Source organism: Bombyx mandarina, chromosome A1 (assembly GCF_030267445.1).
Source record: "Bombyx mandarina strain Sakado chromosome A1, ASM3026744v2".
Lineage (NCBI taxonomy): Eukaryota > Metazoa > Arthropoda > Insecta > Lepidoptera > Bombycidae > Bombyx > Bombyx mandarina.
The window spans coordinates 9,659,968-9,677,874 of record NC_143234.1 but is presented as its reverse complement, the minus strand read 5'-3'; the positions used below and the strand labels follow the sequence as shown (position 1 = coordinate 9,677,874).

Here is a 17,907-nt window from a genome sequence, read left to right as displayed (position 1 = left end):
AACAAACAATTTAAGTTACAATTCTCTTGATTCGTTTTATTATTTACAAAAAAAAGAAGCTATTACCATCGCATTGCGACAGTGCGCGGTCGGTTGCACTCGACTTTTGTAATAACTCTGTCGAAATTCCGTCTGATTCGTGAAGGGCTTGTCATTTTCTAAAACATTTGGTAACAATGTTTGATTACACGCGCTAGTGCCGAGAGTTAATAACAGACCACTGAGTTTCTCGCCGGATCTTCTCAATGGGTCGCGTTTCCGATCCGGTGGTAGACTCTGCGAAGCACTGCTCTTGCTAGGGTTACTGCTAGCAACGTCATCAGGTTTGAGCCCCGTGAGCTCACCTACTAATTCAGCGAATCTAGTATAATTACTTTACTAATAGTTACTGGTGGTAGGACCTCTTGTGAGTCCGCGCGGGTAGGTACCACTGCACTGCCTATTTCTGCCGTGAAGCAGTAATGCGTTTCGGTTTGAAGGATGGGGCAGCCGTTGTAACTATACTGAAACCATAGAACTTATATCTCTCAAGGTGGGTGGCGCATTTACGTTGTAGATGTCTATGGGCTCCAATGACAACTTAGCATCAGGTAGGGTGTGCGCTCGTTCACCCATCAAAGCAATAAAAATAAAAAAACTCTTCGAGGTTACTAGAGTAGGTAAGACAAAAAAGCCGGGAGTTTTTCATCGGTATACGGGCGTTGGCGGGTGTTTCTATCTCGAAGTGGCCGCCGGTACTCGCGTTGTCATGTCTATAACCGCTCAGCCATCATCTGCAAATATCTAGAATGTTCGAGAAATTCTCAACCAGTCAGAAGAGACATTCGACGCGCCTGGTCCTGGAATATAAGTCCTCCTCAAATTCAAATTAATTTCCGAATTGCTTTAAACTCTTGTGATTGTGTACATTGTACATATTATTTTCGGGCAGAAAGTTAGTATATATGTATGTGTCCGGGGCATCAGAACTAAGATTCAGGTAAAGAAATATGTGAAGGTACCGGCGTTAGAAATGCACGGTACGGTGTTGTAAGACGACTTTGAGAAAGCCAGGGTCACACACCATGGTACCAATTGATTCGACCTCAGTTGCCATACTGATAATATTTGTCATTCTATATTACATCTCTTGTAATGATGCAACGTGCAAGTGCAACGTTTGAATCTTAGTTTTATATATTCGTCGATAAGAAAAATAAACATAATAATTAATGATTTATTCTTTTTGTTTATCGATTCAAAATCGATTCGTATTCAAAATCGATTTACGATATCGAAGCGAATCGGTTACTTATCGCCGTGGATTACAGAACACGCAATCTACAGTAATTCTTTATTATAGTACATTTTAATGTTGTTCAATGTCTTTTAATAGGTAATGGATACTTCAATAATATATAGGGATGAAAGGCTGTTTGATTTAAGTGACATTTCGCTTAATACACGACAATTATCTAAATATTAATACGTGAAGCAAAAACTTTGTATCCCTTTTTACGAAAATTGCGCGGACGGAGAAGTATAAAATTTCTCACACTTATAGAGAACTAGCGACCCGCCCTCGCTTCGCTTCGGAAACTGTATTTTTTTTGTGATTTCTCCACTATTTAATGGATGTTATTATACATATAAATCTTCCTCTTCAATCACTCTATCTATTAAAAAAAACGCATCAAAATCCGTTGCGAAGTTTTAAAGATTTAAGCATACATAGGGACAATACAAGTAGAAATTTTCAATTTTATAAAAATTACCCTAATTATATTTTAGCTGGTTTTGTCATTTTATAACACGATGTTATTACGTCTACTGAAATACGTACCAAAGTACCACCAACACGTCACAACGACAGCGGGATTTGAATCCGGACATCGACGCATCACGCTGCTTTCAGACTACGCTATAATATAATAGCATATATTATATAGCTCATAGCACAACAATATCGCACACGATACATTGTTAAGAACACGCTCACACTGTACTGTACTATATATTATTGGCTAAGTATAGGCTGCTCGAGGGGGACGGTGATGGGAGAGATGTTCTCCGCACTAAACACTTTGCCCCCTTTGCCTTTTCATGAGTTTTGAAACTCTAGACTCTGAAATGCTCCGCCTGCCATCCCCAGTGGAGGCCGGAAGTCCGGCGATTTCCTTCTGACCAAAAAAAAAGTATAGGCTGCTATATGGTACTATAGTATAGCGTAGTCTTTATAAAGTCGTCGTGGCCTAACGGATAAGACGTCCGATGCATTCGCGTTGAGCGATGCACCGATGTTCGAATTTCAGGCGGGTACCAATTTTTCTAATGAAATACGTACTCAACTAATGTTCACGATTGACTTCCGCGGTGAAGGAATAACATCGTGTAATAAAAATGAATCCCGCAAAATTATAATTTGCGTAATTACTGGTGGTAGGACCTCTTGTGAGTCCGCGCGGGTGGGTACCACCGCCCTGCCTATTTCTGCCGTGAAGCAGTAATACGTTTCGGTTTGAAGGGTGGGGCAGCCGTTGTAACTATACTGAGACCTTAGAACTAACATCTCAAGGTGAGTGGCACGTTGTAAATGTCTATGGGCTCCAAGTACTCATCAAAGCAATAAACAAAAGAAAAAAAAATCGCTCGATAAGAATAAACCACGCTTATGCTTTAGGCCAAGATAGCTTCAGGATGACTTAAACGTTAATTATACCTTTGTGGAAGTATTAATTTCTGCACAACGCCTTGTATGTGCTGACCTTTGAGATGATTGTCTGCGAACAGCGCTTGTAACTCGATATGTCAGGAATTAGACTCTTTAACTCGTCTTGAGTTGCGAACGAGGAGAGTGCTCGCGTGAGAAACATTTAATTTCAGTCCAAATATACACCTGAATATATCCGTGTTGATGTGTGTCATTATTATATCAGAATCGCATTATGTGAAAGGCATTGGGGAAGGCCTATGTCCAGCAGTGGGCAGATAAAGGCTGATGATGATGATGTGTGTCGCATTGTAACATGACTTTTATGTGACTTGACACGTCGCAATGTAACTTAGACCGTAAAAACTGAGACTTAGAACTCATGTCCCAAGGTGGATGGCGGCATTTACGCTGTAGATGTCTATAGGCTCTGGTAACCACTTAACACCAGGTGGGCCATGGGTACGTCCATACATCGAAAGAATAAAAGATAAATAAATAAAAACTTGCTTCATGGGACATGTGATATATTTTTAAAACGATTCAGGAGTCATGTTTAGATGTCTGTGGATTTCCCACTTCCCACACCCAAAGATACTTCATATACTCGTATACCCAGCAGTGGACGAATGTTTTGATGATGCTGGGTCTGGGATCTGGACTGTTGTCGCATCGAAATGATTTGCAAAACAAATATTAGATTAATCTATTCTCTTTTTTTTATTGCTTAGATGGGTGGACGAGCTCACAGCCCGCCTGGTGTTAAGTGGTTACTGGAACCCATAGACATCTACAACGTGAATGCGCCACCCACCTTGAGATATAAGTTCTAAGGTCTCAGTATAGTTACAACGGCTACACCACCCTTCAAACCGAAACGCATTACTGCTTCACGGCAGAAAATAGGCAGGGCGGTGGTACCTACCCGTGCGGACTCACAAGAGGTCCTACCACCAGTGAAAAACTCTGCCACTATTTTAAATAAATAAAAGTTTAAACCAAATTAAAAAACTCCTTATCGCGTTCTTCTTGTATCCTGAAGGTAGATTTGAGGGCACACGCTACGTAGAAAATAACTTTAACTTTGTACCTGACTATAAATAGCTATTGTATAGTCCGGCATCGTTGAGGTTTGTCGTTGATTTTAAATTGTGATAAAATCGGCAAAGCACAGCAGTAATAGTGCAAAGTAGAGGGGGAAGAGGTCGACCGAAGAAGACTTGGATGGAGTGTGTGAATGACGATATGAGAGAGAGAGAGAGGCGTGAGTGTTGAGATGACGGCTGATAGAAGAGAATGGAAGATAAAAATTAGCTGTGCCGACCCCACCTAGTGGGATAAGGTGGAGAAAAAGAAGAAGAAAATCGGCAAAGCGTCTTTTAAAACACAGTTAGTTATATTAGCTTTTTTTTTATTTATTATTGCCCTTGTAGGCAGACGAGCATACGGCCCACCTGATGGTGAGTGGTTACCGTCGCCCATGGACTTCAGCAATGCCAGGGGCAGAGCCAAGCCGCTGCCTACCGAAAAGCCTACCGAAGCTTGATTTGTAAGCGTGTGTTCGTTTGTATCTAAGTCTTTGAATGTAATTTTCAATGATCGATTCATACGTTTGATTAAATTGAAAATTTTAATTCGTATCAATAACAGATGACAATAGCAATAATTTTAGAACTTCTCCCTCATAAGACAAGATAAGAAAAAATGAAACAAATTCTTAGTTCGGTTTTCCATATAATTTTGTTGTTGTTGTTGTTTTTAAACTATATATTTGTTGGGACCACAAATGTCCCCGTAGCAACTATTAATAAGTATGTGTTAGCAATAATTATATTGCAGTGATGCCACGTCAGCTTCGGGATTATCGGGCTGTCGATAGAACGTGCCGTTGTAATCCCGATATACGTTAATCACTTAAATGAACACGTGTCTTATTAATCCTTGCCCGATATAGAGGCTCAACATATTATACATAATACATTTTTTGCAAAATAACTCATAAATTATTGTAAAAATAAAAATTCCGGTTTTAATTTCATTAGACAGTTTTATCTTATACCTTTAAACGAGCAATTCTTGTATATTAATATATATATAATCTGAATCTCGGAAACGGCTCCAACGATTTTCATAAAATTTTGTATACAAGGGATTTCGGGGGCGATAAATCGATCTAGCTAAGATTTATTTTCAGAAAATGTTGTTTTTTTCGGGTTTTCAATAATCAACTTTATCGATAATGAACTTTATGACTCTTCCCGACATCTATTGGCGAATAAAAATACTATTTTTTTTAATTGAAAGCAACTAACTGCTTTAAAGACACAACAAGATGGCGTTATCAAAAAAAAAACCAGCAAAGTTCGGTCATCGTCTAGTGGTGATTTAATAGGGGCCACGTATTACAATTACTTTCAGGTTTATGTGTAGAAAATATATGAACAGAATTGTTTCGAGGGCACGATGCATCTCTGCAAGCTAGGCCCGTGGAATATTCCTCCAAATTAATTCAGAACTAGTGGTCCCCCATTAGTCAAACTTCGACTATAATTAATTAGAATTATAAGTTTGAACATTATTATGGTTCTATTGTCAAATACTACTATATCACAAATTTCGCCAAGACTACACTTTAATCAAATATTGTTAAAGACAAACAATAATCTATTCTCAATTTTATAATATTCTCAATTTACTGGTGGCAGGACCTTTTCTGAGTCCGCGGCGGGTATCTAAGCTATAAAAAAAATATTTACCAGACTATAAGCAAGAAGAAAAGTTTTGACAATAAACAAATACAATGCATGCGTGTGTGTATCAAATACATCGTAGTGTGTGTAATGTGTTTTTTTATTGATTTAATGAGTTTTTTTGCATAATTAAAAAAATATTAACATTCTGTACTCCTTCTCTATATTCTCTATAAGTTTGGGAAATTTCATACTCCTCCGTCCGCGAAATTTTCGTAAAAAGGGGTACAAAGTTTTTGCTTCACTTATTAATATATAGATAGGTACACAATTATGTTTTGGTAAAGCAGTTCGAGGCTCAGACGCGGGTTCATAAATGCTATGAGGTTTTCATCTGCACGACTGCACAGACGGTGCCTTTGTTTTTCCTACCTATGCTGATAGCCTTGGGTAGCTATTCAGCTTCTCCTTGACGTCTAGGTGAGCTCACGGGGCTCAAACCGGGTGAGTTGCTAACACTGGCCCTAGCAAGAGTAGTGTTTCGCAGAATCTACCACCGGATCGAAAGCGCGACCCACTGAGAAGATCCGGCGAGAAACTCAGTGAGCTGTGTCTATGGGTGACGGTGCCTAAAGCACTCGACCCATAGGTGGGAAGCCGACCGTTTGTTACTGAACAAAAAAGTGATAGCTAAAATGGCCTACAGATTTTCTAAAGTATGTATTTATTTTTTCATTTTATCTTGCCGCTCATTACCGCCGCCTGTGACGCTCTTGAGACCTTTAACCAGTGTAAATAAATAAATAAATAAATAAATATTTACTAACAATCACGCCACGTTAACTGGTCCCGTGATAAGTTCGTAAAGAACTTGTGTTACAGGTACCAGATAACGGAGATAAATGTAAGATTTTTATTATACACATACATATATTTAATATACATCCATAACCCTGGAAAAGACATTTATATTTATCATACAAATATCCTCCCTTGGCGGGATTCGAACCCGCGACCCCCTTGTGTAGTGACCATGTCACTTACCACTACACCAGACGGCCGAGTGTTCTAGAACAGATTGTTCAAAAAAGACGTTATCAAAAACAGCTATAAATCAATTCGTCGAATCAATAACGTGAATACATTAAATAATATATTTGCATTAGACGTCTTCAGCTCTAACACTAGGAGCAGGCTAAGGGACCCCGGTAACCGTACTCGTCGAACTCGACAAAGAGGTCGACGAGCAACCTAACCCATGCATCAGCCCGCTGAGTTTCTCGCCGGATCTTCTCAGCGGTCGCGATTCCGATCCGGTAGTAGATTCATTCGCGAAACAATTGCTCTTGAGTTGTTAGGTCTCCTTCGGAGGCGCTCGGGCAGCTGTTAGCAAATCCCACCCCTCCTGGCTTAGCCTTTGCTCACCCACCTGTCCTGGTGAAACTGGAAAGGCCTCCGGGCCACCAGTAATCTTTTAATCTTAAACAAAATAAAAAATAAATAAATTATATCAATAACAAATTTATTTCGATTGTAGAATTTAATCTATAGCTTGCATTGGTTTATCTTTCTTTTTTAAAATTATATAGATTTTACCCGACGTTCATCGCAAAAATCGATCGTGAAGTAGGTAGCAATTTAAAGTTCTCAGACAAACAGACAAGTTTTATTAATTACAAAAAAAATACCATAATGTATTATAATAAAAATCAATCAAAAAAACTAAATTAAATAAAAAAATATATCGAGAGATAAAAGGCTAATACTTAATAGGCTTAAGCGACTTTTCGCTTGATACGCGACATTAATCTTTGTAATTAAAGGTATTTAGCTGCTGATACTAAATACCTTTCGTTCGTTCGATGTTTTTAATTGAACTTCAATTATATTTTTATCCATACTAATATTATAAAGAGGAAAGATTTGTTTGTTTGTTTGTATTGAATAGTCCCCGAAACTACTGAACCGATTTAAAAAATTCCTTCACTGTTGGAAAGCTACGCTATCCCCGGGTGACATAGTCTATATTTATTATATTTTCAAAAAAATTAAGAACCCTTACTGAAACTCCAATAATGTAACCCAATGTGTAAAAAAATTACCTAAAACTCTTTACATCGCGTTCGCTACTTCCCAAGCGAAGCCAGGGCGGGCCGCTAGTTAATTATATTTTTTCTAAATTTTAAACTTTAAATGGCTTCCCTGTACAGTTGCAAAAATTTTGCCTAAACCAATAAATAGCCTTTCAACCCTCTAAGAACTTTACCCTTTACTGTGGATCGAGGATCTTAAATTCATTCCATATGAGGCTAGAATTCCATTTAATGTCAAGAAAGTGTACTCACTACCTTCAAACTTGAATTTTGCTGCGTTTACGCTGTAGATCAATGATTCTCAACCTTTTATTTGTTGCGGCACATATTTAACGATTTTAAAATTTGGCGGCACACAAAGAAAAAGATTTAAACTATTTACTTTCTAAAACACTGCATAAAATTTTTTTAAAAATTGTTTATAAAAAAACATTAAATATACGAAATAAACTAATATATGCTTTAATAATATTTAAACGTTTAAAAAGAGATTAATTACAAGCTAATAATAAAAAAAATAATATTTGATATAATTTAATAATATTAACATCATTGAAGTTGCAAAAATTTCGCTAAAACCAAATAGCCTTTCACCCCTCGATATAAACTAATTAAAACTAAATTAATATAAACAACCTAATAAATGAATAAAAATAATAATTATTTAGGTAAAGCTACTTATAAATAGAAAATCTGCGTTAGCTCACCGCCGGTTGGCAGAGTTCCCAGAAGGCTGCAAGCATTTCCACGCTGGATAGCAATGCTAATTCTTTGTGCAAAATACGTACCGGCCTTCTGGTCTCCCGAGGCCTCAAAAAGTTTTTTTTTAAGGTCCTTAAAAAGCTTTTAGCAGATGGGCCCCAGGGGCCCAAAGTTTCCACCCCAAACGGAACAAAAATGAAATCTTTAGAGAGATTTTCATATTTCCGTCGTTTGAGGCCTTCAGCCGTTGAAGCAGCGCTGCCAGCGTTAGAATTAGTCCCAGGAAGATGTGTCGGTGCCATGGTATCTACACATCTTGACACTTTTGAAATTTCGCGGCACACAAAAGTGCCGCGGAACAGTGGTTGAGAATCACTGCTGTAGATAATGGAGTTTGAAGGGGTGTGGTTAATGCGGAATGTTAATAAAATGTCGGTGACAAAGATGAATACTAAAGGCTTCCAGTTAAGAAAAAATAGTTTTGCTTAATTGATTTATTTTTAACCGACTTCAAAAAAGGAGGAGGTTCTCAATTCGACTGTATGTTTGTTTTTTAGTTTCTTACCCCATAAGTTTTGACTGGGTGAATCGATTTTGATGATTCGTTTTTTTATTAGATTATGGTAGGCAGCGGCTTGGCTCTGCCCCTGGCATTGCTGAAGTCCATGGGCGACGGTAACCACTCACCATCAGGTGAGCCGTACGCTCGTCTGCCTACAAGGACAATAAATAAAAAAAAATTAGAAAGCTGACAATTTAGTCTAGCTCTGATAATGGTATCCACTAGAAAACCATATAAGTTAATTAAATTTGCATTAAGTACGTGCGCGACAAATAGATGAATAACTCAATAACTCAATATAACGCCAACCGATTTATCCGATGATTATTGTTTTTAAGTGTATATTAATTTGTTTTGGAATATCATAATTTTTTTTCTATTTGAAGTCGGTTTTTGTTAAAGCATGTCTATTCATTAGAATCCAGAAACTAAATTACAATAAACTAGACTTTGAACGTTGTCTCTTTATATACACAGAGAAATACATTGTAATAAATAGTATGAGTTAGTAACAAATAAATGTTATATACATACGTCGAATCTATCATGTACACCGTCGACCAGGTAAATAATAAAAAAAACACCTGGATTTGAATTCGAACGCGGTACATTCAAATGAATATTGTCATACTATTTGTTTAAATGAATATTATTATTTTTTATTGCTTAGATGGGTGGACGAGCTCACAGCCCACCTGGTGTTAAGTGGTTATTAGAGCCCATAGACAATTACAACGTAAATGCCGCCACCCACCTTGGGATATAAGTTCTTAGGTCTCAAGTACAGTTACAACGGCTGCCCCGCCCTTCAAACCGAAACGCATTACTGCTTCACGGCAGAAATAGGCGGGGTGGTGGTACCTACCCGTGCGGACTCACAAGAAGTCCTACCACCATAATTAACTATATAACACGATGAAACAATTCACAAAATATAGCTTAATATTCACAGTACATATTTTAGTTAGTTTTACATGACTGATATTAATTTATTTTACATAAACTACTTTTAGCTAATATAAACTAGCTATTATCCAGCCTAATACCTAATGGATGGCGTCAACATCGTTTGTATAACAATTATAATACTCAATTAAATTATTACTGTTAATTATAATGTTAATTAATATTTATGGTTTATTAATATTTAATTATTTATAAAGTCATTTGTTTTTTTAAACAATAATATAAACATATTCTGAACATTTTCACATCAAAACAGTGTCTGCTGTATATTGAATATGTTAGAATAACAGCTTCATCTTGCTAATAATAAATAAATAATAACATAGAATAAACTAAGCTATATAATATTATGTTGATTATTGCCAATAGTGGTGTTTGCGCCCATACACACAATAACTTTGACAAATTTGCACCTTTTTTTTTATTGATTAGATGTGTGGACGAGCTCACACAGCCCACTTGGTGTTAAATGGTTACTGGAGCCCATAGACATCTACAACGTAAAATGCGCCACACACCTTGAGATACATAGTTCTAAGGTCTTAGTTTAGTCACAACGGCTGCCTAACCCATTCAAATCGAAACGCATTACTGCTTCACGGCAGAAATAGGCAGGGCGGTGGTACCTACCCGTGCGGACTCACAAGAGGTCCTATCACCAGTAATTACGCAAATTACAATTTTGCGATTTTTTTTTTTTTTTTTATTGCACGATTTTATTCCTTCACCGTGGAAGTCAATCGCGAACATTTGTTAAGTACGTATTTCATTAGAAAAATTGGTTCCCGCCTGCGGGATTTGAACCCCGGGGCATAGCTAGATACGAATGCACCGGACGTCTTATCCTTTAGGCCACGACACCGTCCGATTAGTCTCCTCCCGACGATAGGAAAAATTTACGAACGGCTCCTTAGGAAACGCCTCTGGGATTTTGTTACCGCGAACAAAATTCTCATAGACGAACAGTTCGGATTCCGCTCTAAACACTCGTGCGTACAACAAGTGCACCGCCTCACGGAGCACATCCTGATAGGACTAAATAGGCGTAAACAAATCCCGACCGGCGCCCTCTTCTTCGACATCGCGAAGGCGTTCGACAAAGTCTGGCACAACGGTTTAATTTACAAACTGTACAACATGGGAGTGCCAGACAGACTTGTGCTCATCATACGAGACTTCTTGTCGAACCGTTCGTTTCGATATCGAGTAGAGGGAACTCGTTCTCGTCCCCGTCAACTGACTGCCGGAGTCCCGCAAGGCTCCGCGCTCTCCCCGTTATTATTTAGTTTGTATATCAATGATATACCCCGGTCTCCGGAGACCCATCTAGCGCTCTTCGCCGATGACACGGCTATCTACTACTCGTGTAGGAAGATGTCGCTGCTTCATCGGCGACTCCAGATCGCAGTAGCCACCATGGGACAGTGGTTCCGGAAGTGGCGCATCGACATCAACCCCACGAAAAGCACAGCGGTGCTCTTCAAAAGGGGTCGCCCTCCGAAAACCACTTCGAGCATCCCACTCCCTAATAGGCGCGCAAACACCTCCGCCGTTAGCCCCGTCACTCTCTTTGGCCAGCCCATACCGTGGGCCTCGCAGGTCAAATACCTAGGCGTCACCCTCGACAGAGGGATGACATTCCGTCCACATATTAAAACGGTACGCGACCGTGCCGCCTTCATATTAGGACGTCTCTACCCTATGCTTTGCAAGCGAAGCAAACTGTCCCTCCGTAATAAGGTAACTCTCTACAAAACTTGCATACGCCCCGTTATGACGTATGCAAGCGTAGTGTTCGCTCACGCAGCCCGCACCAACTTGAAGCCCCTCCAGGTTATTCAATCCCGATTCTGCAGGATAGCCGTCGGAGCACCATGGTTCCTGAGGAACGTGGATCTCCACGATGACCTGGAGCTCGACTCTGTCAGTAAGTATCTACAGTCGGCATCATTGCGCCATTTCGAGAAGGCGGCACGACATGAGAACCCTCTTGTCGTGGCCGCTGGAAACTACATACCCGATCCTGTAGACCGAATGGTAAACAGTCGACGTCGCCCAAAGCACGTCATTACGGATCCTCCCGATCCATTAACGGTGCTTTTAGGCACCACAAGCACCAGTCACCGTCCTCGTCGAACCCGTCGCTTGCGACGAAGGGCTCGACGAGCGAATTAACCCCTAGACACAGCCCACTGAGTTTCTCGCCGGATCTTCTCAGTGGGTCGCGTTTCCGATCCGGTGGTAGATTCTGCGAAGCACTGCTCTTGCTAGGGTCAGTGTTAGCAACTCTCCGGTTTGAGCCCCGTGAGCTCACCTACACACGTTAGGGTGAAGCTGAAATAGCCTCTCAAGGCTATCAGCATAGGTAGGAAAAAAAAAAAAAAAAAAAAAATAGGCCACGACGACTTCGAAATATAAATAGCTAATGCGAATAACAGTTCTTGTCTTTATCGCCGCCTGGCCATAAATCATCAGCAATAACGGGCTTAGAAGGCGCCGTCAACCAAACATTACTTCAGAATAGGCTAACGAACGTCAACTATCTCGAATCAAAGAAATACAAGATTGCACCAAGTGGGAATGAGTTGCTCGCTCCCGGCATGTGAATACTGCAATAATTGTTACATTATAATACTCATTGTAAAATGAATATTTAAAAAAAGAAAAAAAAAACAATAATATTAAAAAAAAAAGACACCCCGCTGAGTTTCTTGCCAGTTCTTCTCAGGACGGAGGCTAGTTTTTGTGAATTGTAGGTAGTTCTTTTTGACGTTCAACAAGTGTGTACTTTCATTTATCTCTATATATAAAAATGAATTGCTGTTCGTTTGTCTCGCTAAAACTCGAGAACGGCTGGATCGATTTGGCTAATTTTGGTCTTGAATTATTTGTGGAAGTCCAGAGAAGGTTTAAAAGGTAGATAAATATGAAAATGCTCGGAACTAAATAAAAAAAACAATTTGTCATTCCTTTGATGTGTCCCCCGTCGGACGGATTCACTTTTATTTGTTTTAAGTTTATTTTATACAAAAGTTTAGGTCTTTTATTTATCGATTGAGGCACTACGAAGTCAGCTAGTGTTGAATATATTTTTTTTATTTGATTTGATTTGATTCGAAGTTTGGCTACTCCCGAATTAGCTCGATAAAACATCGACAGATCATCAAATGATAAACGTGTTTATGAAACGATTGTAAAGATTAATCGTGATCGATACTGCATTATCGAACATAAATAAGCTTTTAAGTTGAAGAAGTTAATGTATCTCTATCAAACGAGTCATTGTTCGAGGGCTTTGCGATTTACTACAACAACAAAAAAACCCTTTTTTATTGCCGTTGCAATGGACGGACGAAAGTTTAATTTTTTTTTTATTGCTTAAAGGGTGGTCGAACTCACAGCCCACCGGGTGTTAAGTGGTTACTAGAGTCCATAGACATCTGCAACGCAAATGCGCCACCCACCTTGAGATATGAGTTCTAAGGTCTCAAGTATAGTTACAACGGCTGCCCCACCCTTCAAACCGGCAGGGTGGTGGTACCTAACCGCGCGGACTCACAAGAGGTTCTACCGCCAGTAGTTACATTATTAAATGTTATATTGTAAAATGTAATTATTAAAAGTAATATAAGTAAAATTATGACTAAATTAAAAATGAAAGTAATCATAAATAATCATGTTAATAGTCATGAACTAAATAAATAGGGCAATGAAAGTACCTTAATATACCGAAGAAGGATTATTGTAGATATTCAAGAAGAATAGTTACAGTCGAGAAGTAGATTTGGAAACGACAAATACACTAAGAGTCTTGGGTAAGAATAATTAACATTTAATAAAAATTCGAACAGGGTTAGTGAAATATATGTGACTAATAGTAGCATAACTACCTAGAACGGTTGTTTGTTTTCATAGTCACATATATACACCATCCTCGTCGCCAGTGAGATATATGTGACTGTGGAAACAAACAACCGTTCTGAGCGCATACCGGTTTATTACTGGTGAGGATTAGCATGGACAACGGTGTCATACATATCAGTTAGACTAGACAATTTTGACCCAAATCTTCTATCGACGTCCTCACGGTTGGGGGCGTAGCTCAGATGGTAGAGATTGGATCGCACTAAGCGTTTCACTTTCCCCCCTTTGCTTTTTCATGAGTTCTGTCTCATGCGAGGTTTGGATGTGGGTTGTTGAGCGACAGGAGGTTTTTAGTCGGTTCGACTCTGACATGCTCCGCCCGCTATTCCCAGTGGAGGGCGGAAGTCCGGCGATTTTATCCTGACCAAAAAGAAGCCCTAAATCGTCATGGCCTAAAGGATAAGACGTCTGGTGCATTCGTGTTGAGCGATGCACAGGTGTTCGAATCCCGCAGGCCGGTACCAATTTTTCTGATGAAATACGTAATTAACAAATGTTCACGATTGACTTCCACGGTGAAGGAATAATATCGTGTAACAAATATCAAAACCGCAAAATTATAATTTGCGTAATTACTGGTGGTAGGACCTCTTGTGAGTCCACCACGTCGCCTATTTCTGCCGTGAAGCAGAAATGCGTTTCGGTTTGAAGGGTGGGCAGCCGTTGCTATTTATTATACTTGAGACCTTAGAACTCACATCTCAAGGTGGGTGGCGCATTTACTTTGTGGATGTCTATGAGCTCCAGTGACCACTTAACACTAGGTGGGCTGTGAGCTCGTCCACCCATCTGGGCAATAAAAAAAGACTGTCTTTTAACTTACAGACACAGCCCCCTGAGTTTCTCGTCGGATCTCCTCAGTGTGTTCCGATCTGGTGGTAGATTCGGCGAAGCACTACTCTTACTAGGGCTAGTTACAAGCTAGCAACTAAACTGGTACTTTTCCTTGAGGAGGCGTCCAAAGCCGCGAACAACAGATAGTCATATGATTGCTTTGACTGAGAAGCTTGAGATCTTAACGATTTGTATTCGTCGCATACATATTCAGTGCCATTTTCAATTTTATTAGCTCTCTCCGGCTCTGAAAGAAGCGGTCTTAATATATAGCCATAATATATAGCGTTCTTAATATATAATATATAGCCAGACGGACCACAAAGTCGTCTAATAACGATCCGGTTTTTCCCTTTTTACGAACGCAACCTTAAAAAAGCTAAACACCTGTGAAACCCCTGCTTAAAAGAGTACGTATTACGTGATTAACACAATTAACGGCTGCTTTGGATGTGGTTTGAGTTCACGCACACTTCGCCGTTAAACTAAATCAAATCAAATCAAATCAAAAAAAATTTATTCAACATCAATGAAAGTACATACTTGTTGAACGTCAAAAGAACAAAGTTCGTCATTTACTAATATTGTTACACGCTGGGGTTCGGGATAAATAAAGCTTCCACCGAAGTATAGAATATAACTCTATTAAACACTTAGAACACTTACAGAGCATTTTACAATTCTCAATCGCTTGATCCGCTTCGCTTCAGGTGATCAGGTAGATCCGATTACTAACTGCCTTCGTGTCATCTCTGCAACACTTTTGGGGCCTGCAACGACCCTGTTCGGGTCACCCCGCACCCTGATTCCGGGCGACCTCTTCGGTCTGTGTATCGTCGCCGACAAATACTATAATTCTAATTAATGGCATTAAAAAATAAGTATTTTTTTTACCTATAGTGATAACCCTGAGAGGCTATTTCAGCTTCTCTTTGACGTGTAGGTGAGCTCACGGGGCTCAAACCGGCTAGGGCCAGTGTTGCTAACACTGGCCCTAGCAAGAGCAGTGCTTGGCGGAATCTACCACCGGATCGGAAACGCGACCCATTGAGAAGATTCGGCGAGAAACTCAGTGAGCTGTATCTATGGGTTAATTTACTCGTCGGGCTCTTCGTCGTCGTCGCTTGCGACGAGTTGGGTGCGAACGGTGATCGGTGCTTGAGGCACCTAAAAGCACCGTTAATGGATCGGGAGGATCCGTAATGACGTGTTTAGGGCGTCGTCGACTGTTTACCATTCGGTCCACAGGATAGGGTTTGAACAGCGTCAGTGAACCTACCAACTTACTCGTCGGGATGTGCGTTTTAATAATCGACTGCGCAGAAAAAGTCCGAGAGAGGTGTCCGTTCCCAGTACAGTGTCATTCTTGTAACGAGTTTAAAAGACGGTTTCCGTTGTTCCAGGTATGGTTGTAGCAGTAGATGTCACCAGATCAACCGAGAAGAACGACGACCAAACGCCATATCTCAATGACAACCCCGTCTTTACTATCAGAGGTTTGTGATGCAGTTATGTATGTTTGTTATAGACTGCTTAGCAGCTGAAATATGCGGTAGTACCTACATACTTAGACTCATAATGTCCACTCATCATCATCATTCTACACACACACACACACACCCACACATTTTTTTATTTACCGAAAGCTGCCCCTTGCCATTAATGCTCCTTGCTTAAATGATGAATAGCTCTGACTACCATATCACGAATCCAGGATTCGATGAGCGGCCCGAGCATTATTTTCTTTGATGTTTACTGTTTTCAAAATTATTGCAAAACATATATTGTAGCGTATGAGAAATTTTATTATTACCTCAATTTAGTCAAGTTAATTCTTATCTATAAAATTAATTTAAAAAAATAATGATTAAAATCTTTGAAATTAAAATATGAATTTGTCTAATATAAACAGTGCTGCTTTTGTATACAATCACTGAACATTTAGAGTTTTTAGAAGTTTTGAATGTGTAATTTGGACGTTTTGTCCTGATCAGAATACTTCATAAAAATTATATTCGATTCATATTATTTTTATTATTCCCTGAAACTGAAGCATATCATCATCATCATTCTCCTGCCCTTCTCTCAGTCATCTGGAGTCGACGCAACATGTTTTCTCTTTCCATACTCCTCTATCATATACCATTTCTTTGCTCACTCTCTCTCTTCTTACACATGTCGTCTTTCACATAATCCATCCATTTATCTTAGCTCTACCTCTTCCTCTAAAGCCTTCCACATTCGTAGTTAAAACTCTCTTAATAACCTCATTTTCATTTCGTCTCATCACATGTCCATACCATCCCATACGCGCACTTCTCAAATTCTCTGTCACAGGTGCACTATCAGACTACCTTTAACATAGGCTCTTTCTTGTTCCTTACAATGTTCACTATCAGTTACAATAATACATAAGTATATAAATTTTCCAGTTTGTTTGGAAGTCGTCGTGGCCTAAAGCATAAGACGTCCGGTGCGTTCGTATCTAGCGATGCACCGGTGTACCAATTTTTCTAATGAAATGCGTACTCAACAAATGTTCACGATTGACTTCCACGGTGAAGAAATAACACCGTGTAATAAAAATCAAAACCCGCAAAATTATAATGTGCGTAATTACTGGTGGTAGGACCTCTTGTGAATCCGCACGGGTAGGTACCACCACCCTGCCTATTTCTGCTGTGAAGCAGTAATGCGTTTCGGTTTGAAGGCTTGGGCAGCCGTTGTAACTTACTTGAAACCTTAGAACGTATATCTCAAGGTGGGTAGCGCATCTGCGTTGTAGATGTCTATGGGCTCCAGTAACCACTTAATATCAGGTGGGCTGTGAACTCGTCCACCCATCTAAGCAATAAAAAAGAAACATTATTTCAAAATATACTTCAGTGTATGTACGAGTCAGTCGTTAATTAGATAAATAATAATTTATGATTATGTATGATAATTTTATGGTGCCTGCCTGTGGGATTTGAACACCGGCACAACGAAATGGCTCGATACGAGGACACCACATGTCTTATCTTTTGGTCCAAGAGCCAATTTCTTTTATTACTTATCTATTCTATTATTATTATCTATTAATTATCCTATTATTACTTACGTTGCACAACGGCCACATCAAAATTCTCAACCATCGATCATATTTCAACATTATCGTTTTTTTTATTATCATGATGCATTAACGGTACGTATGTAACAATATATTGCAAATCGATTGATTACAAAAACCATTTCTAATTATAGATGGATGCGTGTGACGCGATCGTCGCTTTTCATCAGACTAATTCTCATGATAAAATCAGATATAATAAATACGAAAGGTCCTCAGAAACTTACGTAATGCATAAATACATTATACATAAATGAACTGTTTTAACGGCCGTCTGGTGTAGTGGTAAGTGACATGGTCACTACACAAGGGGGTCGCGGGTTCGAATCCCGCCAAGG

At 39.4% G+C, this 17,907-nt stretch overlaps 1 protein-coding gene across 3 annotated transcripts in view; it reads left to right on the top strand.

The window, feature by feature from the left end:
• The window catches only part of LOC114253606 (solute carrier family 41 member 1), a 154,306-nt gene that overhangs the window by 86,544 nt on the left and 49,855 nt on the right, over positions 1–17,907 (top strand). For all 3 annotated transcript variants that reach the window (XM_089739583.1, XM_089739582.1, XM_089739584.1), the window contains exon 2: positions 15,864–15,956. In XM_089739583.1, coding sequence (XP_089595709.1) covers positions 15,866–15,956 — 91 coding nt within the window. In that variant the 5' untranslated portion in view covers positions 15,864–15,865. The remainder of the gene's footprint in view (positions 1–15,863; positions 15,957–17,907) is intronic.